Here is a 25,224-nt window from a genome sequence, read left to right as displayed (position 1 = left end):
CTCGGGGGCCTCGGGAGACAGCCCTCCCACGGGTGACCCTCTCAGCACTGCAGTGCCGCCGCCACCCAGCAGGGGCGCCGCGCCACCACAGGAGGCTCCCCAGGTGCTAAGACCCCGGTCTCCCGAGTCTCAAGGAGGAAGGGAAAGGCCGCTCCTCCGCCCCGGGGTTTCTGTCCTCCGGCGTCACGGCCAGCCCACCCCCGGCCTAACAACCCTGACGGCTCCCCCTCCCCCGACGTGGCAACGCAGCGCAGCATCTTCAGAAGGCTCTGTCCCCCTCGCGCTGAGACGCCCGGAGAGCCTCCCCACTGGGGACTGCCTGTCCCCCCCAACACAGCCGGCAGCCCACAGCGCCCATCACAGGGCCTGGCTCCGAACCCAGCGCGCAAGAGATCTGCTTCCCCTTCACACTCAGAAAGCGTCCACCAGAGACCCCGGTGGGCCCCCAGACGCTGAGTCGCCTGTGAGCTCTACATCCCACACGAGGGCAGCCAGCAGGGTGCTGTGGATGGAGGCTCCCAGAAGGCGCTGGGAGTCGTGGGCTTCCTGCAGGGCCCTGGAGGGGCTGCAGGGAACAGGGCAGAGAGCCTGCTGCTCCGCGTCTCCCTGAAGCCCCCAGGGCTCTGCGAGAGCACCCTTGGCCCTGTTCCCAGGGTGCGGCGGGGCGCTCCCTCACTCCACAGGCGCAGCTGAGACCTGAGTCCATTCCTCCAGGAGAGACTTTGTTGACAGGGTTACGACAGTCACTTGCTCCACGGATTCATAAGAAGTTCTTTAATGCTTCCTGCGATAATAAAACCCCTGCTTTCTCATCCATAAACATCTAATTTCACTAAAAGATGGACCTCAAGCACCAGGCGGGTGGAATGACCGACCTGTCTTCCCCAGCAAAGGCTGGGAAGGCAGCCCCTCGGACGGGAAGACGCGCTCATGGGAGCCGGTCTGTTCCCTGCCCCAGGGTCACCTCCGACTTCCTACAGGGAACCAACGCGGCCCCTCCCTCAGAGCCAAGAGGGTCCACGCTGGTGGCGGCTGGCCTGCCCTCGACCAGTCCTGTGCACTCGGTGGACCAGCAAGGGCCACTCCGCACCTGACACGTGAACCAGCACGTTTCTGCCCAGGGGCTGTAACCACCACAGGCATGCGATTTACAGATGATATCAAATTACAACTAAACACAAAGAGCCCTTTTAAACGATGATTTTATTGTTTCTATAAAAACGATACATGCTTGTTACAAAATACAGTCATAAAGAAAAACAGGAGGAGGAAGCCGCCCAGACAGACAGGCAGGCGTCCCGAGCATCCACTGTTCAGGGCTGCAAACTCTCTCCCGCCTTCAGAGCATCAGGGGACGTCCGGACAGATACCTGACGAGGCGGGGCACCCCGTCCCACACGGCTGTGACTTTCTGATCCTGGTTGCTAAGTACACACCCATGCTCTGCTGTCTGCCAGCAAGAAGTAGCAGCAAAGCCAGGACCAAAGATTCCAAAAAACAGGGATTTCAACTCCGTGCTGAGAAAGTTCAACCCACAAATGGCTGCAGATAATTAGGACAAATGCTCAGCTGTCCGAGAGCCCACGCCCCACACGAGCCACGAGCCACCGCCACCCAGCAGCTCAGGGACCCCCGTGCTGTGCTCACGTGGCCTCCCCCAAATCGCCAGCAGGTGGTGCTGTCGGCAGAGGACCGGCCTGAAGGGCCCACGTCCCGGTCCCGGAACACGTGAATCTGTGGCCCCGCGTGGGGGGGACTGTGCAGATGTGGTTAAGGATTTTGAGATGGGAGGGGGGATCATGGGGGGTGGGTGTCGTCCTCACAAGAGGGAGGTGGGAGGGCCGGGGTCAGAGAGAGGATGTGGGGAGGACAGATGCCACCACTCAGGATGGAGGCCGGGCCACGGGCCACAGATCACGGCGCCCCCAGGAGCTGGAAGAGGAGGAAACGGGGCCTCCCCAGGACCTCGGAAGGAACCAGGAGCTTCTGGACTTGTGGCCGCCAGGCTGTAGCAGAAATGTGTTGTTTAAGCCACTGAGCCTGTGTGGACCTGTTAGTGGGGAAGGAACCTGACTTGTGCTTTTGTTGTTGTTGTTGTTGAATAAAAACACTGCCTCCCTAAACAGACACACAGTAAACATATTCCAACCACCTTGCTCTCCGCAGCGTGAGGTTTTCACAGAGCTGCTGACGGGACCTGGCTTGCTCCCGGAGGCCGGGGCCCGGCAGCAGAGGCCAGGTCTGCGTGGGGCTGCAGACAGAGGGGCCCCGCCATGCAGCCCAAGCTTCCGTCCCAGGTGCTGGAGGGAGAGCCAGGCCAAGGGGCCCCACCTTCCGGGACGGTGGCCGTGGACCCAGGCCTGACCCGACTGCTCCGGCTTCCCTCCTGCCCAAGGAGGACACATGGAAGACATTCCGGAAACTGTCCTCTAACAACGTCACTGGCTCATTGTGACAAGCATTTTCGAGAAATAAAAGCGTCCTTTACGTGACAAATGACAGGCAACCAAAAATACCTCACGGGAGCTTTGGCAGGACCAGACGGGAGGTCTGGAGCCCTGAGCCTGGCATGTGTGGCAGCGGAGACCCGGGAGACGGCAGGCGGTGCGGGAAGCTGCTGCCCTCTGTCAGGAGCCCGACTGTCCCCTCCTGACGCAGAAACCATCACGTCTGCCCTCTCCGAGAGTCGTGAATGTGTTTCAAAATGAGAACTTACCCAATTATGGACATAGAAAGTTCAACTACAACGAGCTTAGCAGAAAACATTTTTTAAAATGACTCAAATAATTTCAGACTTCCAAAAAGCGGCAGAGTTTGCCCACTTCTCCTGACGACACCTCTGTGAGCCCAGGACACGATGTGCTGTGACCAACCCGTGGGCCCTCGGGCTCCCTGGCGCCACCCCCGCCCCCACCCCGCACCCCCAGCCCGGTCTGGGACCCTCGGCCCAGGGCAGCCCCGCCATCTGTCCTGCAGGACGTGGCACTTCCGAACCCTGTCCTTCACTTCGCAGAGCGTCCTTTGGGTCGCGTGTGCCTGCGTTCCCGTCAGACTGGGGCGACGCTCTTCTGGTGAGGAAACAGCGGAAGCGATGCCGCCTCCACGGCGTGGGGGTGGGGAGGCGCCGTGGGGCCACCGAGGCGCCGTGGGGCCACCTGGGCAGGCAGCCGCCCTGAGAAGTCTCGGCCGTGCGCCGAGTGCCTCGCGGGGCATCCTCCAGACCAGGCACACCCACCCCACAGCACGCGGCCCACCCACCTCAGGACCCACCGACGCCGTTCCTCCCACACGGGTGGCAGCAGGAAGAAGGCTGTCCCTGCACCGATACGTTTCCCCCACTCGTTATTTCCGTCACAGGGACCCTGGGGCAGGAACCCACTCTGCGCCCAAAGCCCAACAGCCACTCCTGCGGCTCCACCGGGAGTGCCGCCGCGCGCTCTCTCGACGAGGCCGCCGTGGTGCCCGCAGGTCCTCGCCTTCTGACGTCTTGGCCTTTCCCTGCCCGGGGCCTCCCACCGCAGAGGCTCGGATCCAAGGCCAGCCGTGGGCAGGTGCTGTGCTGCGGGGGGACAACGCCCCCAGCCCCTTGGTGCCCAGGGAGGGGACCTCCACACACACGTGCGTGCACACACACACACACACGCGCGCACACTCTCTTGTACGTGTTTCTCTCCCCGCCGCCCGTGCAGACGTCGCAGAATCGGGGTCCCACACACCTGCTCTCGTGACTCACAGCACAGCCCCCGCTCTCTCCCGCTTAGCATCCACAGCTCCAAACCGCCGTCCACGCCAACCGCAAAGGCCCCAACCAGGGTATGATCTTGTCCTTCTGCCTCTAGCTCTGGTCTAAACGCTGTTTTCCACGGAGGCCCGGGGGGCTCGAGCCCCGCCTCGCCAGCCCCTGTGCTGCGGGCAGCGTCGGCGCTGGCGCCACGCCGGGCTCAGGGTCACGGCCACCGGCCCGCGGTGGGCCCCCACTCCCCGGTTTATTTTTTGAGCACGTAAACCAAGAACACGCTCGGAGCCAGCAACACACCAAGAGGCGCTCCAAGAGGGGCCCCCCCCGGCCCGTTGGCAAGCATCCCCGCTGGCTTCAGGTGTGGCCCCGGGAGTCTCCCTTCGCTCCAGCACGCGGGCTCCTCCTCTCCCGCCACGACACCCTCCGGGCCCGCGCTCCCTCACAGCGCGCTCACGGCGCCGCCGCCCTGCCCCGCGGGCCTCCCTGCGGCGCCCGGCCCCTCCACTGCTCTGCAGGTAGCCAGCGCCGCAGTAAGTAACCTTGTGCGTGTGCGAGGTCGCTGTGGGAAAACGTAAAATATCTGCACAGCTCACTTTGGTGGTAAAAACCAAGGCTCTTCGTAAACTAGCTAAAAATTCGGAAAAAACCTGCAGCACAACTGGAAGCGTAGACAGACGGCCGAGGCTGAGCAGTGAGAAACCGCAGACGGGGTGCCTGGCCGAGCACGGCCCCCACAGCAGGCCTGAGGCAGACGGACGTCTCGCGGAGAAGTGGACACGGCCGAGGAGCAGGGACAAGGACTTCCCGGAGCCCGGGCCAGGTCGCCAGGCAGAAGGGGGTCAGGGCTGGTGGCCCCCACCAGCGGGACATGTTTGGATCCTCCCAGCACCGCCTCCCACGGGCCACACCAGGACCCAAGCCATCTGACGGCGGCCAGGGCAGGCAGCCCCCAGGACAGGTCCCGGGGCTCCGTTGTGGGTCTGCTCCCACACAACAAGGTGCCGCAGGAATGCCACCGAGGGGCCCGCACCCGCAGGAGCTCTGTCCTGGTGGCGCCTTGGACAGTGCCTGGCGGGACCACGCGGCTCCAACCCCGCACGGCCGGGAGGCAGGGCTGGCTGCGGGTTTGAGGGCTTCCTTGGAGTAAAAGCACTGGAGGCCACTGTGCACGTCGACAGACAGAGGGGAATATTCTGTTTCTCAGTTACAGCAAATGAGTTCTTGGAATTAAACATCTAGTTTTACAAATATCGTCTGATACAAATCAGAACATGCCCCTTAATCAGAAAGATACATGGCGTTCACGCATCACCGAAAAAAATCAAGTCAGATACATCAAATGCCAGACGGTTTCCCACTTGCAAGCTTGTCCTCTATTTTTGTTTAAAAAAAAAGAAAAAAAAAGGAAAAGCATACATATTTATGAGTACAAAGAGAAAACGACTCGCTAGGGGATATTTTCCTGACAGTCTCTGTCTGTGTAACAGAGCGCAACTGCTGAACGTTTACCACGTTTGCACAGAAAAGACACACAAGGCCCGTGACGTGAACCCAGCATCTCACAGCAGCCCGCAGTGCCCACACTAGGTGGACGTCACCTGGCGCCTCACCTCCCCGGGAGCCCCGTCACACACTTGAACTCAAAAGATAAAACCTAACGCTCCTGGTGAAACATGGGAATCTAAAAGGAACAAAGGTCTTCCAGAATCCTTTGGGGAGCATCAGAAAACGAGCCATTTCCCAGCCCCGAGGCGCATCCACCAGGGAGAGTCTGTGCTGGTTTCCAGCGGCACCTCGCAGGCGTCCCCAGAGCCCCTTCCTGAGCCGCGGTACCTGCAAGCAAGCTGTTGGGGCGGCGGCTCACCCGGATGACCCCTCACAGCCCTACGGGTTTCTTCCATCACGGTTCAGTTTCTGCCTGACGTTCCACCTACCAAATCTCCAAATCCAAGTTTTTCCAGAGGTTCTCGTGCCATCAGCTGCCTGAAAGGAGAAGTGACAGCGGTCAGGGTGGCCAGGATGAGCACTGTCCACGAGCGGCCACGCAGGCCCTGGGCGCCCGCCACCGCCGCACCCCCAACCACTCCGCCCTGCAAACAGACCTGCACCCCTGAGAGGCGGGCAGTGGTCGAGGCCAGGGCAGAGGAGCCCTGCCGTGCTTCTGGCCACACCTCCCTTGTCACGTGGTCCCTCAGGCCAGCCAGGTGGACAGCCAGTGGGAGACCAGAGGCAGAGGGGGTGGAGGACAAGGGGGTGAAGGGTTGCCTGGCGGCTCCGGGGTCCAGTTTCCCCACCTCCGCCCCTTTCCCTGCCCTCGTTTGCCACGCCCACGAAACCCAGAGGCCGGGCAAGAGTCCTTAGGACGATGTCCCCGGAACCATCAACCCCGCTCAGCACGATCTAACCCGGCAGTAGAGTAAACTAATTCCACAGTGATGGAATGCACAAGACGTTTCTTAAACCCAAACAGGCAAATAATGATACCTTGGACCACATCCTGCCAAAACAGCACAACTGGCTGACAGTTCTTACAACGGACTGCTCAGACGTCATTGTGGTCGGTGGACCCTGACCCCCCGATGACACCCTAATTCCTAGAACCTGTGGGAGTGATCTTACACGGAAGGGGAATTAAGGCTCGCAGAGGAAAACAAGGTTGTCAGTCAGCCGATTCGGAGAAGAAACCACCTTGGATTATCCAAGTGGACCCAACTAATCCCACGAATCTCTAAAGTCGGCAAACCTTTGCTGGCTCTGCTCAGAGAGAAAAATATGCACAGAGGACGGAGGAGGTGGCAGATGCAGCACTGCAGCCCGTGAGGACGCAGACGGCGGCCACGGGCCGAGGACACGGCACCCCTGGGAGCTGGAAAAGGCCCGGAGCCAGCACCTCCAGAGGAAAGCTGCCCACACCTGGTGACCGTAACAGTGTGTACGGGCCCCGCCCTGGGTCAGGCCGAGGGTTTCCCTAGGACCACCTGCTTTGCCCTCCGGCACCCGCTCAGGAGGCCCGGCCGCGGGCGGAAACTGGACTTGAGGTCGTGGATCACGTGTGTCTGCTGGGTCCCTGCCGACAGTGCCTCCCAATTATAACAGCTGCTGCCGTGAGAAAGCGTGACCCCCACCTAAGCAGCAGACCCGTCCACTTCAGGCTGACAGGGCCCGAGTCCCCGTGAGGGTCCCCGTGAGGTGACTTGCAAACTCTGCTGCGGTCTGGTTTTTAAAAAGACGCGCATGAAGTACGTAGTGGCAAAATAAGGTCTGGGATGTCAGCACAAAGGGAAAAAGAGGAAAAGAAAAGGAGCTTTAAAAAGGGTGATGGAGAAGGGCAACGTGGGCAAAATCTTGGCCCTGAATCTCGGTGGCACTTAGAGGTCCAGATGACCCTCTGCTCCTGTATGTTTGAGGATTTTCATTAAAAACAAACTAAAAGTCTCCAGGCAAAATAACTGACCAGGTCAGAAACACACACCCCCCGCACATTCACCCACACGTCACCTGACCAGCCAGTGAAGCCCCTTGAATTGTGGGACCACAGAGTGGCCGGCCGCACCCCCGTCTCCCCACATCCTCAGCGGCCCAGGGAGGCTGGTGCCCAGAGGCTGCGCTAGACGAGGGGCCGCCACATGGAGACCCGACAGCCCCCCCCAGGGGCAAATGGGGAAAGAGGGCCCTTCCGCTGCCCCCCCCCCCCCCCCCCCCCGCCCCGGGAGCCCTCGCCACACAGCAGGACCTGCTCTGGGACGAAACCAGCCAACCCCCCCCAACCCCCGAGCAACCTCGCACAAGAGCTGCTGCGCCCCACGCCGGCCCAGGGACGGGCACCTGAGCTTCGGGGAGGCGGGAGGCCTGTTCACACCCTTGCACAGGGCAGAGGCCAGCTCCAAACTCCGTCTGCAAGGCATGGAAGCATTAAGAAGAAACGCGCTGAGTGCTGGTGTGTTAAAGATGCATCCATTTAAGAGTGATTGAACGTGCAGCTCTGACGGACGCACTACTCAGAGGGAGCAGAGCTGGCTGCAGGCTGCCTGTCATCCAACCTTGGCCCCGAGAGCCTGCACGACTCGGGGCGGAACAAGCGCGTCACCTGAGGGCCAGACACCAAGAAGGCGCATCCCCCTCAAGGTCCCAAATGTCCGCAGACACCTGGGTCCCACCTGGAGGGGAACGTCTGAGTTTGTTCTGGGAAAACGAAAATGGGGCTCAGAGTGGATTGATTCACGTGAATCTGGCTTCAGACGTGACCCCTGACGACGCGATTCCTTAGGGAACTCACGAAGGGCTCAAAAGGAAGGAGTAAAAGTTCCCAACCAGGTACGTACTTATACCTCACACGCTTTCCCCACGAAGGCTGACAACAGTACTTGTTTTAAGTAAGATCTCAAACTCTCAGCCAGGGGCCTTCTTGTTTTCTTTAAAGGTGAGGCCTGGCGAATTCTGGTTGTGCCTGGAAGAACCACTCGTCTTTCATCAGGGCCCACTGTCTCGTCTCGCCCGTCCCACTGCCACCAGCTCTGAGAGACAGGGAACAGGCGGAGCGCGCGCTCCCGGGTTCCGAGAACGTTCAGAGGCATGAGCTGCACACCCACACGTCGTCGCAGCTTCTGGCTCGGTCAGCACTCTCACGGTGCACGATTCTGAAGCCGGAGTGACACCTCAGCGACACCCACATTTGGAAAGAAAACACCGTGAGGAATGCGGTCCCGCCCAGCGCGGTCCCTAGGGAACAGGCTCCCACGATCGCTGAACAGCCGAACGCGGCTGAACCTGCGAAGACCCCGCGGCACGGGCGAGCAGCCCCGCCGCTCCCAAACACACGCCCGCAGAGGCCCGAGCGAGGCCGGAGCCGCGGCAGCGGGGAGCCGCGGGGCGGTCGGCGGGTACTCGCCTCTCCATCCTGCACTCCAGATATTCTTTTGATTCGTTTCTGCACAAGGCGCTTTCAAAATTATTGTCCCGGAGACACTTCATGAACTTCTCCTTGAAGCTTTTGCACTCGCCTAGGATGGAAGAGAGAAGATGCTCCCTTTCCCAAGGAGAAGCGCGACGTGCGCGCCCCGCGGCCCTGCTGGCCGCCCCGTCCCCCCGTCGGCGCCGGCTGCCGCGCCAAGCCTGCCGGGCGCCGGGCCCTCCGCTGCCCTCCCGCCACGCCGGGACCCGCGCGGCCGCCCTCCCGCAGGCGGCTCGGGGACGCCCCGTCCCCCGCGGCCGCTCCCCGGCCCCGTCCGGCCCTCGGCCTCGGGCCGCGGCGGGAGCCCCGCGACGGGACTGGACCGGGCCGGCCGGCCGGCCCCGACCCTCAGCGGCCCCGCCCGCCCCGCGAGCGGACGCCGGGGCCGCCCCGACCGCCCGCGCTCACCGAAGTGATCCAGCGGGAAGCTGCCCTTGTCCGGCGGCCGCGGCTGGAAGCTCTTGGACCCGAAGTTCATAGCCGTCGACATGATGGCGGCGCCCGGAGTCTCCCGGAGCGACGCGCGCCGTACGCAGGGCGGCCGGCCGAGCGCCGAGCAGGCTCCGCGGGAGCGCCGATCACGTCGCGCGCCGAGCCGGCCCCGCCCCCCGGTCGCTTAGCCCCGCCCCCCGCCGCATAGGCCCCGCCCTCAACGCAGGACCCCGCCCCTCCCGCGCAGGCTTCGCGGCCCCACCCCCACCCCGCCCGCGGCTCTGAAAGGCCCGGACCCTCTGCCAAACGCTCTGCGGGGCCTACGACCTTCTGGGCAACCCAGTGGCAGAGGGTCCAGCTGTCAGCTGCGTATGGTGAGGAAACGGAAGTGCAGAGAGGGTCAGCAACTTACCCAAGGACACACAGCAGCCGTGCACGGTCCCGGCAGGCTGTGCCTGGGGGTCTCTGCATCCCCGCGAGTCTGCAAGGGCTTGTCCCCCCACCACCAGTGCCTGATCCTGGCGCTTGCCTGGTGAGAAGGAAGGACTGTCAGCCTCCTGCGGCTGCCGTAACAGAGTGCACACGCCTGGCCGCGTAGAACAACAGAAATTCTTCCTCTCACAGTTCTGGGGGCTGGTCCTCTGAAACTGGGGTGTCTGCTCCAGCCTCTCCCGTCCCTGCTGGTGGGATGCTGGCGCTCCCTGGCTTGCGGACGCATCACCCCATCTCTGCCTCTCGTGTGACCTCTTCCTGTGTGTGTATCCAAACGTCCCCCTTTCGCGAGGACGCACTAGTATCGGGTGAGGGCCCATCCCGACGACCTCACCTTAACTAACTGCGTCTGCAAAGACCCTGTTCCCAGAAAGCCCACGTTCTAAGGTCCGGCAGCTAGGACTTCAACATGTGAATCTGGGGACAAAACTCAACAGATTAAAGAGTAAAAATGCATCACAAACAGGAAAGCCCTGGATGGTCATTATTATTGTTGTTATGGCAACAGTACCAACAGGAAAGGGCTCCGTGGGGCCCCCAGCCCCCCCCCAGCAGAGCTCCTCCCTGCCCTGCACCCTGGGCAGAGCCTCTGGTTTCATCTGGGTGGCTGGGGAGGCGGGGGGCTGCTGGCCCAGCACACCCTGCCGTGCGATTCTGCCCTGACCTCCAACCCCCACCCACCCGCCGTGTGCCGGGCCCTGGACACACGCATGTGCGGGCCTCAGCGTCACGGACTCACCACCGGCCCCTCTGGACAGGCTTTCCTCCCCCAGGCCCTGACCTGACCCCGCACCACTCACGGTCCCTTGTAATGTCAGGGGCTTGCCAACCAGCCCCAGCAGCCCCTGCTCCAACCCGCAGGGCCTGCCCCCTTCCAGGCCTGGCTTGGACGCCTGCCCTCAAGAAGGCATCCGGCTCGCCCCCACCCACGCGCAGCGTCCCCCCACGGGGCACACCCCCGGATCTCCGTGCCCGAGGTCGCACTCCACCCTGTGTGTCCAGAGCCAGCACAGAACTAAAGGTTCACGGGGCCGCACGCAGAGGTCTGCCGGGAAAGCCCAGCCTGTTGTCTGGGCCTTGTTCGGCCTGGGGCTCTGGGCCCACTTAAAACTACAAAAGGAAGCTTGTACCTGTTCCTGTCATATTAACAACTGTTTACACTGCTGGAGCCAGGGGCCGCACACTGGGTTATTCATTAATATGTTTCCAGGGCTGTGAACAATAGAGGCTTTTATTACCCAGCGAATGGCACTTTTCCACTTGACTAGATCGCACCACTTAGCAGTAAAAGGCACAGCCCCTCCCCCCCAAGGCTGCCTAACCCTCTCTGTCTGGCGGCCCTGAGGGACCCGTGAAGCATCAGAGGCCCAGCGACCTGGAGGTGACAGCCAGCTTTTAACGGACGTGTTTGTACCAGACAAGTGGTTATTGCTTTGTAGGAGATGTTTAGCAGTGCAGAGATTGGAAAATCAGGGAAGAAACTAACGTTTTTGGAACTCCTCTATGTGCTGGGCTGTTTCGTGTGGGGTCACGGGGCCTGCAACAGCGCCCAGCACACAGCAGGTGTTCGGTCCATCCCCGGCACTCCAGTGGTGAGGACTCTGCGCGCTCACTGCTGGGGCCCGGGTTGGATCTCTGGTCAGGGAACTAAGATCCCACAAGCCTCAAAGTGTGGCAAATAAATAAATAAGTAAATAAAATTTTAAAAAGCCTTCCTGAAGAATGAGCTCAGTCAGGCAGGTATTATTACCCTCATGTCACACGTAGAGACACACCGTTCGAGCCCCTCGCGTGCAGTCACGCAGCCAGAGCACGAGTCGCCCACCGCTGCGTGACAAGCTGTGCTGCTGGACCTGCAGCGTGGGCGGGCCCGGGTCCAGACGGCCCCACGTGGCATCCGCTGGGCTTGCTGCGCCTCAGGCTGGGGAACCCCCTTAGGACGTGGCCGGGAGCCCTGCCGACGTCTGTGGGCCGGGGCTCCCCTCCCCCGGCCCTCCCCAGCTGATGGCAGCTGGGTCTCGCACACGAGCATCCCAGGAGGAGCAGGTGGAAGCTGTATCGCTTTAGTGCTCCAGCCTCCAAAGTCACAGAGCCCCGCCTCTGCCGTGGTCATGCGCTCCCACGCAGATTCAAGGGCAGGGCCTCTGCTCTCCGCGGGCGGAGCACACGTGATACAAAGAGCTTCTGAGGGCTGGGCGCCGTCACTGGAGGATGTCGTCTGCCTCAGCTAAGCAGATGGAGGCGCCAAGTGTGGAGCCAGGTGTGTGCAACTCCAGACCCCTCTAGGGACACCCTGCACCTCGGGTGTCAAGGCCATGTGTGACCTAAGCCCCAGTCAGAGCCCGGGGACCCCGGCCAGCTGGGCCTGGCCAGTGAGTCTGACCAGAATCTCCAGGCTTCTGCTTGAGCACCAGGATGGTGTTGGTAGAATTGCGCACTGGACCACAGCTGGGAGGAGGCGAGCCTGGGTGGCAGGCTGTCATCTGGCCACCAGGTGCAGAGAGGTTACCCGCACCCCCTGCGGCCCCCGAGTGCAGCCGGCAGACCCAAGAGCAAGGAGAATTCATCCAAACCCTAGTAACATCATCCGGTCCCTGGATCAACCCTTGCCTGAAACTAGATATCGCTGATCTTTCCACTTTAACAAATTCTGCTGTCAAAGTGTAATTTTCAAAAAGCTCTCAGACAGATACTGAGCACATGTCCGAGTTTTATCTCACCTGCTAGCGAAGGAGCATGTTTAGCTGGCAAGGCTGGTTCAAAGAAGAATGTCCAAACCCTGATGGACCCACGTCCAGCCAGATTAGAAGCAGCTCTGGAGCGAGACTGCTGAGCTGGGTTCCGGACAGGTTAATGTCTGACAGGACAACAAAGCCACCGCCCTCAGGGCTATCTTCTCTGCCAGGCAGAAGTCATTGCATGTTTACGGGGGGAAATCACCTGCACTTTTCCTCTTTTCTGCAAGGTAACCTCAGCTTCCCAGCACCTGGGCCTGGTCGATAGTAAACAGCAAGTTAAATACAGCGACCCTCCCGGGCGAACAACAGGGGCTCGTGTCACCTGTTTGCCTCGTTTCTGCGAGTGGGGCAACTTTCTGAACTCTGCTTCCACGGTCTCCTGGGGCTGCCCTAACAGGACCACAGTCTGGGGGACTGAAAACACCATCGACTCACACCCTCTCGCCTCCGGAGGCCGGCGGCTGAATCAAAGTGTCACAGGGCAGGCTCCGTGGTGGGGGGGGTCCTTCCTGCCATTCCAGCTTCCGGGGCTCCCGTGTCCCCTGGCTTGAGGCCTCGGCTTCCACCTCTCCCTCTGTCACCTCATGAGGGGCCAGTGACCTCGCTAAAGACCCTCTCTCCAAACAAGGCCCATTCTGGGGTTTTGGGTGGGCATGAGTGTTGGGGGACACCCTTCGACCCAGGGCCCTGCTCCAGCCAGCTTGGGGTTTCCCTAGGGAGAGTCCCACTGGGCACAGAACCCCTGGGTCCAAGTGCATGAGACGCGGAGGGTGGTCTCACACAGGGGGCTGGAGGGGTCCTCCTGGGCCCCAGGGTGTGGGCACCACCTCAAAGCTCAGGGGGCCACGAGTGTGAAAATCATTCCTGGTGCCGAGAAAAGGTACCAGCTGGCCTGGAGCAGAGGTGCGGGCAGAGGACAGAGCGGGCACAGCGCTCAGGAGACCCCCAGCACTTGGTGTCAGATATCGAGGGGCAGGAAGTGGAGGAGCGGCGGAGACCGGGGCACTCGGTGGTGGGGACCCCTCCGGACTCCCGGCAGACACAGTGGCGGGAAGGGCCTTGCCTGGGGTGGCAGGGGGTCGGGGTGCAGCCGCTTCCCTGGGTGGGAACGTTGCCGGATTAAACGAGGAACAACCCCGCTGGCTCAGGGGCCGTGTTTCCAGGAAGTTATCTTCAGCGACCATGCAACCGTGCACTGGGACGGGCACACAGGCGTTTTCAGCAGGAGGTTTGTAATGGCCTGAGATGGACCGAAGGACAGGCAGGCCCGGCCCAGCAAGGAGGCAGCAGTTACGGGGGGTGGTAGGGGGAAGGCCCCTGCCCGTCCCAGCCACATTGTTACGGTAAAATGAAACGCAGAGACTTGGGCGGATGGAGGTGTTTGTGTTCCTGAACGTGGCAAAGGTTCCGTGGGTGTCCCCGCATCTCAACTCACCCAGTTGTACGCTTTCACGTGCTGTTTACCATACGTGAATAAACTTTAAAAAAAAAAAGGGCACGTACACAACAGGGCACACCTCTGAAGGATGCACGAGGAAGAAGCAGGTCGGGGAGGGCCTCACCTGCTAAGGGACCTGGTGGACTTCTGGACTCTTCGCCGGTGTGCGTCTGTGAGTACTGGAGTCTGCGGGGTGTTGTAGTGGGTTCACTGCTGGCCCTGCGAGAGATGTGCCCACCTGGCCTTGGCAGCTGTAAGAAAAGGAAGAGTCTCCAGACGAGGTCATCCCGGATTCGGGTGGCCGAGGGGCGCCCACCGCCCTCGGGAGCTGGGAGACAGGAGGGCCCTCCCGTCCACCCCAGGCCTGGGGAGGAAGCAGTCCTGCCCACACCCACTGCGCAGCGGAGGGTACATTTCTGCCTTCTAAACAGCCGGGGTGCTGCAGCCCTGGGACCCCACACAGGGGTGGCCTGTGACGCAGTCGCTGGGAGGCTGGCAGGACCCTTTCTGAGGCTGGAGTCGGGGTGAGGGGAGCGCGGGGCAGCTCTTCTAGGAGTGTGTCTGGGAAAGCAGTGGCATGTGAGGAGGGCTATCATTATTGCCGCGGTTGTTATTTCAGGCTGGGGGGTGGGGGGAAGGTACTCGATGAGCTGCTGGATGCTGAGGGCTGAGGAAAGGTGGGGGGGGGCTGGAAGGGACGCCCCCAGGCCCTGCCAGCACCGCCTGTGGGAGCTCCTGGACGCGGGGCCCCGGGACACTGCAGACGGAGCAGCGCGGGCCCCCGGAAGGATCGGTGTGGACTCTGAGGGCTGTCCGCCTCCCCGTGCCAGACTCTTCTAGAACCCTGCCCCTCCCCCATCCAGCCCCCCCACCTCGGCTCCCCTAAGGTGGCAAAGCTGCGTGATTCCAAGGCTAGGTCGTAGGTCATCAGGCGTGGCCCGTCGCTCTCGAAGCTTCAAAACACAAGTGCCCCAGCCCCCTGGGGTCCCAGAGGTCAGAGGCCCAAAACGGCGCCCCACCCGCACGGCCGCCCCGGCCTCCCGGGGGCCCCGTGGTGCCTCAGGATAAGCTCCCTGCCTCGCGGCCAGCAGCCCCCCCACACCCCCGTCCATTTTGCACCAAAGGCCTCTGCTGGGACCCGACACGCGCACGTCCCGGGGCCCCAGTGCTCAGCCCCCTGCTTGCCGAGCCCGTGACCTCCCCTGCTGCGCGCCGCTCGCTGGCCGGGACGCAGCGGGTGGGGGTGGCTGACGCCTCCCAGCTGAGCCTGCCTCGGGGCGACCCCACCGGGCTGTGGGCGTTGGACGCGCGCAGGACGGACGCCAGCTCTGCTGGGGCCGGTCCCGAAACGTCCTCCCGGCAGCACCGTCCGGCTGCCGGGCCGCGCCTGCTCCCGGTGCCCAGGGGCCCCCCACGCAGCGCGGCTCCTAGGCCCGGCCTCACTGCCAACCTGGACGGCGAGGCCCCCACAGGGACCCCGCGTGCTGCCTCCAGCACCCCCAGCCACACTGCCCGTCACCAGGGGTGTGCTCCCCAACGCGGGCCGCCCCGCGTGGCTCCTGTGGCCGTGACCTTGGCCGCCCAGCGCCCTGTCCTCACGCCGCCCTGGCTAGCTCAGGCCTCCAAGCTCCGCACAGGCTGTTCCCTCTGCGAGATCGCCCTTCCCCGAGGCCCAGCTCTCCAGCTCTGACACCCGAGGCGGTTCCCACGGCAGAGTCGCAGCCACGTGGGCCCCTCCCACTGGGCTGTGGGGGCCCTTTTAGAATCCCTGTGCCTCCGATTTCACACAGGCACTCGAGAAACGCACGACGGATTAAGTGAACCGTCCTGGGCAGACAGGACCCCCAGCCTATGCACCTGGTAGCGGCCCTGGAACCAGCTGCTCAGCTCGAGACCCAGCAGACAGCGCGGGGCCTCCCTCACGGCAGCCCCACGGTATCCGAGCGGTCGGCCTGTGAGGTAGTGAGCGCTCCATCCCAGGAGGTGTGCAGATTCGGGCTGGGAGGGGTAAGGGCCCTCAGGCTGCCTTGGCTCTGGGATTTGCAGAGGGGCACGACGGCACCCAGGAGACGGGCCCTGGGGTGAGGGCCCAGCGGCGGGGATGGGGTTCCCGCTGCCTCGTGTTGGGGCAGGAGGCCCGGAGCAGGCCCAGCCACTTCTGGTGCCAACAGCCCTCCCGCCCCTCGGAGCTGGTTCCCAAAGCGGCGCCTCCTCCCCTCCCAGCGGGGCCACCGGGGTTTAGGAGGCCAGAGTGCAGCCCAGACAGACGGGGCACGCAGCCCAGCCACCTGTTGCCCGGCGGGCGCTGCCCCGGCCTGGCCCTGCCTGCGGGGGAGGCTCCCCTGAGCGGCCAACCGCCTCCCCCCCCCGCACCCCGCCCCCGTGGGACCCGTGCCTCCTGCCTGGATGCGCGTGCGCCAGGCCGCCAAGGAGCAGACCGTCACGCGGGCGAGCTCACCGCCAGGGCCTTCGAAGCCCCGGGATTTGAGGCGCTTGCTGTGTCGACCCTGCGGGCCGTGCCCCGTGGGCTCCGCGCCCGGCGTCCCCCACTGGCCCCAGGCAGAGAGGAGCTGGGCGGACCCAGGAGGCCGTGGGTCTGGAAGAGCCTAGGGGGTCCCGCAGAGGGACCGGGCAGAGGCCGAGACCTGAGGGGGGCAGGTGGGCCACCACGCGGTGCTCTCCCCAGCAAGGCCAGGGCCGGGGAGGCCCCAAGCGCGGGCCGGCCCCCGCCGCAGCCTCGACCCCACGTTCCACGCATGCCTGCTGTCGCTTTAAGCCGCCTGGCTGTCCCCTGCAAACTGCTCATTCCACATTCTCGGGGTGGTGGGGTGGGTGGGGTGCCGGCACGCCCTCCCGGGAGGCCTATAAGGCACAGGGCCCAGGAGGGGGGCTGGGGCCTCGCCGCGTGCTGTCCTCATGGCCCTGCTGCTCCTGGGGCTCCTGGGGCTCCTGGGGCTCTGGGGGCTGCTCCGCACCTGCGCCCGCACGCCCGGCCCGGCCCCCCGCTGGCCCCCGGGGCCGCGCCCGCTGCCGCTCATCGGGAACCTGCATTTGCTGCGTGTGTCTCAGCAGGACCAGTCGCTGAGGGAGGTAGGTCGGGGCAGACGTGTCCTCAGCTTGGCTCTGCGCCTGGGCCCAGGGCCGGGCCCCCTGCCAGCCCTGAAGGCACCCCAGCCCCACTGCGGGAAAGCTGAGCCCCCGTTTTCCAGGACCCCTGTGGAATGGGAGGTGCGTGTCCAGCCTGGTGCCGGTCCTGAGAGCGGACACAGGAGGCCCAAGTGCCCACCTTGCCTTGGGGAAGAGAACATTCCACCCCACAGGGAAGCAGATGGGCGGGCCACGGAGCAGGGGGCCAGGAGTGGCAGGCCAGGAGGGCTCCTTGGAGGAGGCAGCGTTTGATGAGTGCCCGCAGGGGGGCCAGGTTTGGGGGCAGGGGAGGGGAGGAGGTAGGTGCTCCTGGCAGCGGCACCCTGCGGCAGAGGTCTGGCAACGGAAGGACCAGGACCTGTGCACAGATCAGATGTGCCCGTGGGGCAGGTGGGACGCCTGCTGGGTGTGGCTTCTCCCACCTGGGTGGGAGCCTGGACTCCCTGGCCCACCTTGAGCTGGCTGACCTGGTGAAGCAAGGGGCGGTCCTGGCCCTGCTCTCGAGGGCCGTCCAGCCAATGCCCTGCCCAGTCCAGCTTTCACGGTCACTTGGCTGAGGTGCTTCCAGGACCCGCCCACAAGGCTGCCTGGTGGCCCTGCAGGTGGGTGGGGAGGAGGGCATGGTGGCACCTCAGGGGAGCCGTGATGGCCCACAAAGTCAGGCTGCAGGCACCAGGGTTCTCAGGCCTGTGCCCAGTGCCTGCCCTGGAGGCCACCATCCACGCTGGGGGCAGAGTGGGCAGTGGATGGGAATGGCAGGCCCTGCTCCGTCCGTGTGAGCCACAGCAACTCACTCCCCAACCCCAGGCCTCAGGTTCCCCATCTGTAAAGTGGGGAGATAGCCCTCCCGTCTCAGGCAGAGGTGCCGTGAGGACAGATGGGAGGGGGCGCACGCAGAGGCCCAGGAGCCGACCCCAGCCCCCGCCCCAGGCTCTGAGTCTCCCCGCGTCCTCCCCACACGGGCAGGTGGGGGCCTGAGGGGCTCCCACGGGACCTGGGGTTGGGGCAGCAGGCTGACCCCTGCCCGTCCCCGCCAGCTCGCGGAACAGTACGGGCCCGTGTTCACTGTCCATTTTGGGCGCCAGAAGATGGTGGTGCTGACCGGCTACGAGGCGGTGAGGGAGGCCCTGGTGGGTACCAGGCAGGAGCTGGCCGGCCGGCCTCCCATCGCCATCTTCCAGCTCATCCAGGGAGGCGGGGGTAGGTGTGCCGCAGCGGGAGGGGGCTTCCGCCGGTGGGGAGGGGCTGGGAGAAGGGCCCGTCCCTCCCAGCAGCAGGCGGGAGTGCTCCCCGCGTGACCGTGTGGCAGGCTGGGTGCGCCCGGGACCAGGGCACACCAGAGGGGGCCGGGCCGGCCAAGGCCAGCTCCAGGGGCACAGGCTCAGGGGTGGGACTGAGGCCCCCGCCAGCGGCCCCCCCCTCCCCCGCCCCACCTCGGGGCTGCTCACCGGGTGTGTCCGGCCCGCAGGCATCTTCTTCTCCTCCGGGGCGCGCTGGAGGGCTGCCCGCCAGCTCACGGTGCGCACCCTCCACGGCCTGGGCGTGGGGCGGGCACCCGTGGCCAGCAAGGTGCTGCAGGAGCTGGAGTGCCTCACGGCGCAGCTGGACGGCTACGCAGGTACGTGGGGCCCGGGGCGCCCCCTTCCCAGGGCCCCTCAGCCCTGAGGCCTCTCTCCACCCGCAGGCCGGCCCTTCCCGCTGGCCGTGCTCGGCTGGGCTCCCTCCAACATCACCTTCGCGCTGCTCTTCGGCCAGCGGTTCGACTACCGGGACCCCGTGTTCGTGACGCTGCTGGGCCTTGTTGACGAGGTCATGGTCCTCTTGGGGACGCCCAGCCTGCAGGTGAGAGGCCGCGGCTCCCGGCGGCTCGGGGTGGGGGCAGGAAGCGGCCCAGCAGCCCGAGGTGCAGCCCGCCCCTGCCGTCGACGGGCCGTGCGGCCCCAGGCCAGTCCCCTGTGCTCCTGGGGAACCGCGGGGGCCTAGGGCGGGGGCGCCCCCTCCCCGCACCTTCCCATCAGTAACAGGTGCGCCTGCTCAAAGGCGGGACCCGGGCGTTTCTTCCCTGGACGTGGGGCTCCGTGTCCCCCAGGCCCCAGCCCTTGAATCTGGGGGGTCCTCCTTCCGGGTCAGGAACCCACAGGGATCCGTCCTGATTCTCAGAGCCCCCAGAGCTGTGTACATTTCATTCTTTTCCAGAATTTAAACTGTTTCTATTTGTAGCCACTGTTACCAGTTTTCACTGTAACTGGCTTAGGCACACAGGACGGCGTGGGGGTGGGATGGGTGGGATGGGGGGTAGCGGGGTGTGTATCTGTGGTGGCAGCTGGCTCACGTGTACTTTTCAGCCTGATCTCGCCAGGATCTGAGGCTATGGGCGGGGGTGGGGGCTCATGGCTTCTGTCCTGATTCTAAGTCACCCCTCGCGGCTGGAAGAGCCTCAGACGGGCAGAAGTTTCAGCCTCCGCCAGAAAGTAGCCTGGCCGAGTCCCGCCAGGGAGCCCCAGGAGGACAGAGGCCGGAGGATCAGGGGCTCCAGGGAGACAGAATGTCCCGTGGCCTTCCGCGCCTGTGCCCGTGTGGTGGCTCATGTTCTGGGGGACACAGGGGTGCGAGTGTAGCCGGAGGGCAGCTGACCACGGTGTCAGGCAGGCGGGGCTGTGACCCCCTCTTCACAGCGTTGGGGGCCAAAGCTCTGAAGTTTGCAAATTCCCCTTTTTCCTGATGACTCAGCAAATTCAAAGTTATTTCCACAGTGGCAGCCCTGCCCCTTCTCCCCCTTACCTGCTTTGGTGGGTGGGGAGCAGGGGCCGTGACAGCAGTCGCCTGCTGTGACTTGCACGGACCCCCAGGTGTGTTACCTGTCAGACGGTTCAGGTGGAGGATTTCATCAGAGCCCCTGGGGCTCCTGGTCCCGCTGGGAGGGTGGGGGAGGGGCCCCGGGGGCGGGGAGCAGGTGCCCCCTTGCGGCACCCCTGCCCTGAGCCTGGGGAGGCGCCGGGTTGCTGCACAGGTGGACACACCCGCTGGAAGATGGCTCCGCCCCTCACCAGGTGGAGCTGTGGGGCCCGCGCCCTCGCCCCCCCCCCCAACGCTGTCTTGCCCCCGCTCTGCTCCCAGCTCTTCAACATCTACCCCTGGCTCGGGGCCCTCCTCCAGCTGCACCGGCCCGTCCTGCGGAAGATCGAGGAGGTGCGGGCCATCCTGAGGACCCTCCTGGAGGCACGGCGGCCCCACACGCCCGGCCAAGGGCCCGCACAGAGCTACCTGGATGCCCTCATCCAGCAGGGCCAGGTGTGGATGAGACCCGTCCACCACCCAGGAGGCCTGGGGGGCATCCCGGGTCTCCAGCCAGGCAGAGGGGACTGGGGAGGGAGCCACGCTGGCCCTATGCCGCGCTGCTGCACCTCCTGGCTGGGGGCCTCTCTGAGCCTCAGTCTCCTCATCTGTGCAGTGGGGCGGCTGGGAGGCTGCGGTGAACCCAGGACGCAGTAGGTGCTCAATGATCCTGGCGCCATCCTTCCCGCCAAGCCTGTGTCCTCCACGCCCTTCTTGAGCCCGGGGCTGGGGTCCATGGAGCCAGCCTCCCGCTGAGCCCGGCCCCGCCCACCTCTGCAGGGAAAAGACCCCGAGGGCCTGTTTGCCGAGGCCAACATGGTGGCCTGTGCCCTGGACATGGTCATGGCCGGCACGGAGACCACGTCTGCCACGCTGCAGTGGGCCGCCCTCCTGATGGGCAAGCACCCGCGCGTGCAGGGTGAGCCCGTGAGCCCGTCCCCGCGGGGCCTAGTGCCAAGGGGCGGAGGCTCCCGGGACGCTGGCGCCCACCTTCTCACCCGCAGGCCGGGTGCAGGAGGAGCTGGACCGCGTGCTGGGGCCTGGGCGGCCCCCCCGGCTGGAGGACCAGCGCTCCCTGCCCTACACCAACGCCGTGCTGCACGAGGTCCAGCGCTTCATCACCCTCCTGCCCCACGTGCCACGCTGCACGGCCGCCGACACCCAGCTGCGCGGCTACCTGCTCCCCAAGGTGGGAGGCCCAGGCCCCGCGGCCCTGCGCCCCCTCCCAGGCCCCCCTCCCACCTGTTCCTCCCACTCAGGGCAGTGGGGCCGGGACCTCGGGGACTCGGGTCATGACGCCAGGGCCCCGCGAGCAGCGGGAGAGGGGGCTCAGCGGGGGGCATCCCTCAGCCTCAGGGCCCCGCACAGCAGCCGCGGGGGGGCTGCACCCCCGGCCGTCCCCGGCCAGGCCCCGCCCCCTCCCCCGCCCCGGGCCCCGCCCACTCCCCCCCGGCCCCTCCCTGTGCTCCCCGTCTGCCGCCGCCTGGGCGCACGGGGTGTCCAGCTGCCCCCCCGCCGCCCCCACAGGGCACGCCCGTGGTGCCCCTGCTGAGCTCCGTGCTCCTGGACGAGACGCAGTGGGAGACCCCCCGCCAGTTCAACCCGGGCCACTTCCTGGACGCCGACGGGCGCTTCGTGAAGCGGGCGGCCTTCCTGCCTTTCTCTGCAGGTACCGCAACCCCAGCTGGGGGGGCCTGGTCACCGGGGTCCCCGGCTCCCAGGACTCCCCCCACCCGCTGTGGCCTCCGGGACCCACCTGCGCCCCGTGTCCCCTGCAGGCCGCCGTGTCTGCGTGGGGGAGAGCCTGGCCAGGTCGGAGCTGTTCCTGCTGTTCGCGGGCCTCCTGCAGAGGTACCGCCTGCTGCCCCCGCCCGGCCTCTGCGCCGCCACCCTGGACACCACGCCCGCCCCAGCCTTTACCATGCGGCCGCCGGCGCAGACCCTGCGCGCGGTGCCCAGGCTGCAGGGCGCTGACTGCAGGAGGCCTGGCCCGACTGCGGGACAAGCCCCAGGGCCGGGAGGGTCTGAGTCCCTCCTGGCGTGAGGTGCTCAGCAGGGGACGGCGGGCGGGCGGGCGGCCCCCAGCTGGGCTCTCTGCCTTGACCGCCGCGGGCTGTGTGCCCCGCCCCCTCCCTGAGAGCCCCGCCCAGGCCCCACCCCGCGCTCTCTCTTCCAGGCCCCGCACCACGGGGCAGAGCTGGGTTCCCTCCTCCCTGTCCCCAGACCCTGGGGCATCACTGTTGCCTGTCTGCACCCGGCCCCCTGCCCCAGACCCTCCAGGGCACCCCCTCACGGGTGCAGCGCCCCCTCCCCACCCTCCCACAGGCCTCCCCACTGCCTCCTCTCCCACAGCCCCCCCACACCGTCCCCATCTGGCTCCCCTGCCCAGGGGGACGGTGTGACCCAGGAGACCCAGGGCCAGTGCCACCAGGCAACACCTGCCAGGCAGGGGGGGGCCACCCGCCTGCAGTTGGGGTGCAGGGAGATGGCAGGGGTTGCTGGGCCCCAGGGCAACACCCACCAGAGGCCAGCCTCAGGCCAGCATTCCCAGCTTGCTCCGTGCCGTGCCAGGCCCTGGGCCCCTGGGGCCCCTGCAGACCCACCCCATTCTCAGAGCTCCCTGAGCCCTGGGGCAGCCACAGAGATGCCCTTCGCAGGAGACAGGCCAGCCACCTAGAGGGCAGCAGTGGGGCTTGGGCGGGAGTCTGCGGGGAGGCCACCTCCACGAGCCTTTTCTCTGGTCCATTCTGACCCCCCACTCTTCTTCCACATCTGCCCCCGGACCCTCCCCCTGAGCCGACTCTCTGGGTGAAGGTCACCTCTCCGAGGATGAGAACACAGGGACCAGCAGGCAGTGGGCGGAGAGCCGGCCGGGGCCCCAGACATGGCAGGAGGTTAGCGACAGTGGCGGATTCTGAACAAAGAGCTGAGGTCACACCCAGGCCTTCACAGCGCCTCCCCAGTGAGCTGGACGCTGGAGCTCGGAGCGTGCCTGCGGGACTGGAGGGAGGCACAGGGCTGGGGGCAGGCGGGAGAAGCCCCTGTTCCCAGCCGGGGGCCGGGGGGCCTTCCTGGAGGAGGGTGGACACCAGGGAGCATCAAATGAGCACACGTTAAAACGTCTGACCACACTACGAGTCGGTGACCACGCCACGCGTTGGTGACCACGTGGGGAGGCTGTCCCGGGGCGTGCACTGGTGGGCAGGATGGGGTGGGGCGGGCATGGCCCAGGGCTTCCAGTGCAAAGCACCCGTAACAAGGAGCCCGGCGCTCCAGAGGGCAAGCGGGTGACCTAGGACACACCAGTCAGCACACAGTCTCGGGGCGGGAGGTGGGGCCTGGGCAGGGCTGTGGCCACGGATGCTCCGGGCTGCGCTGACGTCACGCTGGGCCCTGGAGGTGGAGGGGCTGCGGGCAGGGCAGCAGGGGCTTGCTGTGTCCTTCTCTTCTTGTGGGTTTGGAACACCTGGCATTGAACACGGGGCGGAAGGAGCCTGCCTCGCCCGGGCACAGCTGCAGCACCGAGCACCATCCTGCAGGGCGGGGCAGGCAAAATGCTCCGGAGGCCACGGAGCCGCCCCCCAACCCCAAGCTGCTGTGGGAAGAGACTCGGCGTCCTGGCAGTGGGCCCTGGTGGGAGGAGGCGGGTACGGCTATAAGGAGGGAAAATGCGGGCACCGCACAGCCCCTGCTCCGGGCCGGGGACCCAGCCCAGGAACCGCAGCCACGGGGCCTCCCAGGGTGTCCTGCTCGGCCCAGGCGCTGGCCCCAGAAACTAAGGCGCTTACTTTCTAACGTATAAGAACAGGCATCAAATGAACCACTTCCAAAGGTGACGGTTTTCTCAGAAGAACCCAATGGGCTGCTTGACGTTTTAGGGCAGTTATTTTAATTTGCCAAGCACAAATTTAAAAAGCCACCCTGCTGGATCGGAGGGGTAGATCCTGGCAAAAAAAAAAGTATAAAAAATGTGCTGTTCTGGGAAGCCCGGCCCCACAGGTGGAGTTGGTGGCTTGAATGCGGCCAAGGGGGCGGGGGCGCTGGGGGGCAGAGGCCCCAAACACGTCTGGGAATGACGGCGGCCCCAGGGGTGTCCTCACAGGTGAAGGGAGTCAGGGAACCCTGTTTCTCGGCTGAGGCTCCAGTGGAGACGGGTCTTGGCTGGGGGGACGTGCCTGGGGCGTCCGACGGCAGCTCCACCCCATGACCTCCGCTCTGTGACCTCCACGCTCCGTGGCCCGTCTTGCGGGCCTGGGCTTCCCGCCAGCACCCAGGCATCCTGCCACCGCAACTTGGTGCCCTCAGGTGGCTGGCTGCCTGTCACCTGCCCCAGTCGCACCTCTGCCCCCCATGCCCGTGGGTGGTCACCCTGTGTCCCGATGCAGCTCTCAGGTGGGCTGAGCAGAGGGCTGGTGTGAGCGAGACCCTCACCCACCCCGGTCCAGGGCTCGGACCCCACCGTCTCTCGGCCCCGGAGAGCCGAGCCCACCTAACCTCTGGGCACACCGATCCCCTTCCCCTGACACAAAATCAATACGTTCTGCCAAGTTTGACGTCTGTCGTCTGACCCATGAAACCACCCCTGGACCCGCCTGCCAGACTCACACAGTCTGAAAGCTTCTTCTTCAGTGAGGCACGCGGGGTGAGGAACCGGGACGGCAAACATCTGCCTGGCCCCCCCGGCCCTGGGGCTGCCCTACCCCAACCAAGAGGCAGAGGCCCCCGCCACGTGCTCAGACCGACCCCAGATGGCAGCTGATGGGCCAGTCATCTCTTTGCCTCATATTGTAGTTGGTTTTGTTCCTTTTTAAAAAAAAAATATTAATTAATTAATGGGCTGTGTTGGGTCTTCGCTGCTGCGCACGGGCTTTCTCTAGTTGCGGCGAGCGAGGACTGCTTTTCATTGGGGCGCACAGGCTCCTCACTCGGTGGCTTCTCTTGTTGCCGAGCACAGGCTCGAGGCACGCAGGCTTCAGTCGTTGCAGCACACAGGCTCAGCTGTTGTGGCTCACGGGCTTCGTTGCTCCGCGGCATGTGGGATCTTCCTGGACCAGGAATCAAACCCATGTCCCCTGCATTGGCAGGCGGATTCTTAACCACTGCACCACCAGGGAAGTCCTGGTTTTGTTTCATTTTTAAAAATATTTACTTGTGGTAAAAGATACAGAACATAAAGTTTACCAACCTAACCGCCTCTCAGTGTCCAGTTCAGGAACATCAAGGTCACTCCCACCATCGTGCAACCATCCCCACCGTCCGTCCACAGAATCTTCTCATCTTCCCAAACTGAGACTCTGTCCTCCCCCTCCCCCAGCCCCCCCCCCCCCACTTCCTGTCTCTGTGACCCTGACTCCTCCAGGACCTCACAGAAGTGGAATCGCACAGTGCCTGTCCTTCTGTGATGGTCTATTTCAGGGAGCCTCACCTCCTTGAGGTTCACCCACCAGGTGTG

At 64.8% G+C, this 25,224-nt stretch overlaps 3 protein-coding genes across 6 annotated transcripts; 1 reads left to right on the top strand and 2 right to left on the bottom strand.

The window, feature by feature from the left end:
- Positions 1–1,190: 1,190 nt before the first annotated feature.
- LOC130861539 (cytochrome c oxidase assembly protein COX19) lies at positions 1,191–9,281 on the bottom strand. 4 transcript variants are annotated; one of them, XM_057750510.1, is made up of 4 exons: positions 9,099–9,281; positions 8,624–8,739; positions 5,674–5,718; positions 1,191–2,006 (listed from the first exon to the last, which is right to left on the bottom strand). In XM_057750510.1, exons 1-4 carry the CDS (start codon positions 9,178–9,180, stop codon positions 1,884–1,886), a joined length of 366 nt encoding a protein of 121 aa, XP_057606493.1. In that variant the 5' UTR covers positions 9,181–9,281; the 3' UTR covers positions 1,191–1,883. The 4 variants fall into 4 exon arrangements, with proteins under 4 accessions (XP_057606493.1, XP_057606495.1, XP_057606492.1 ...); XM_057750512.1 differs by having other exon boundaries at positions 1,995–2,050; positions 9,099–9,278; XM_057750509.1 differs by lacking the exon at positions 1,191–2,006 and adding an exon at positions 2,057–5,583 and having other exon boundaries at positions 9,099–9,275.
- A 120-nt stretch (positions 9,282–9,401) lies between these two features.
- On the bottom strand, positions 9,402–16,548 carry LOC130861079 (collagen alpha-1(XI) chain-like). The gene is made up of 5 exons (XM_057749568.1): positions 16,468–16,548; positions 16,164–16,396; positions 15,648–15,948; positions 13,915–14,041; positions 9,402–9,651 (listed from the first exon to the last, which is right to left on the bottom strand). Exons 1-5 carry the CDS (start codon positions 16,546–16,548, stop codon positions 9,443–9,445), a joined length of 951 nt encoding a protein of 316 aa, XP_057605551.1. The 3' UTR covers positions 9,402–9,442.
- Positions 16,456–24,549, top strand: LOC130861365 (cytochrome P450 2W1). Its single transcript, XM_057750194.1, has 9 exons — positions 16,456–16,880; positions 17,975–18,137; positions 18,406–18,555; positions 18,622–18,779; positions 20,055–20,228; positions 20,553–20,691; positions 20,777–20,961; positions 21,300–21,441; positions 21,551–24,549. Exons 1-9 carry the CDS (start codon positions 16,707–16,709, stop codon positions 21,814–21,816), a joined length of 1,551 nt encoding a protein of 516 aa, XP_057606177.1. The 5' UTR covers positions 16,456–16,706; the 3' UTR covers positions 21,817–24,549.
- The last annotated feature ends 675 nt before the right edge of the window (positions 24,550–25,224 follow it).

This window comes from Hippopotamus amphibius, chromosome 9 (genome assembly GCF_030028045.1).
Source record: "Hippopotamus amphibius kiboko isolate mHipAmp2 chromosome 9, mHipAmp2.hap2, whole genome shotgun sequence".
NCBI classification, from domain to species: Eukaryota; Metazoa; Chordata; class Mammalia; order Artiodactyla; family Hippopotamidae; genus Hippopotamus; species Hippopotamus amphibius.
Note: the sequence above shows the minus strand (reverse complement) of the source record. Positions and strands in the feature narration are given on the sequence as shown.

Excerpts from the sequence above, each read along its gene's own strand:
- LOC130861539 (XM_057750510.1), bottom strand. The coding sequence starts at position 9,180 with ATGTCGACGGCTATGAACTTCGGGTCCAAGAGCTTCCAGCCGCGGCCG. Across the intron at positions 8,740-9,098 it reads CTTCCCGCTGGATCACTTCG|GCGAGTGCAAAAGCTTCAAG; the intron begins GTGAGCGCGGGC and ends CTTCCATCCTAG. Across the intron at positions 2,007-5,673 it reads AACTTGGATTTGGAGATTTG|CCTGGCGGCCACAAGTCCAG; the intron begins GTAGGTGGAACG and ends TTTCTGCTACAG.
- LOC130861079 (XM_057749568.1), bottom strand. The coding sequence starts at position 16,548 with ATGCGTGGAACGTGGGGTCGAGGCTGCGGCGGGGGCCGGCCCGCGCTT. Across the intron at positions 16,397-16,467 it reads CCCTGGCCTTGCTGGGGAGA|GCTCTTCCAGACCCACGGCC; the intron begins GCACCGCGTGGT and ends GGGACCCCCTAG. Across the intron at positions 9,652-13,914 it reads TCCACCAGGTCCCTTAGCAG|GCAAGCGCCAGGATCAGGCA; the intron begins GTGAGGCCCTCC and ends CCTTCTCACCAG.
- LOC130861365 (XM_057750194.1), top strand. The coding sequence starts at position 16,707 with ATGGCCCTGCTGCTCCTGGGGCTCCTGGGGCTCCTGGGGCTCTGGGGG. Across the intron at positions 20,962-21,299 it reads GCGGCTACCTGCTCCCCAAG|GGCACGCCCGTGGTGCCCCT; the intron begins GTGGGAGGCCCA and ends CCGCCCCCACAG. Across the intron at positions 21,442-21,550 it reads CTTCCTGCCTTTCTCTGCAG|GCCGCCGTGTCTGCGTGGGG; the intron begins GTACCGCAACCC and ends TGTCCCCTGCAG.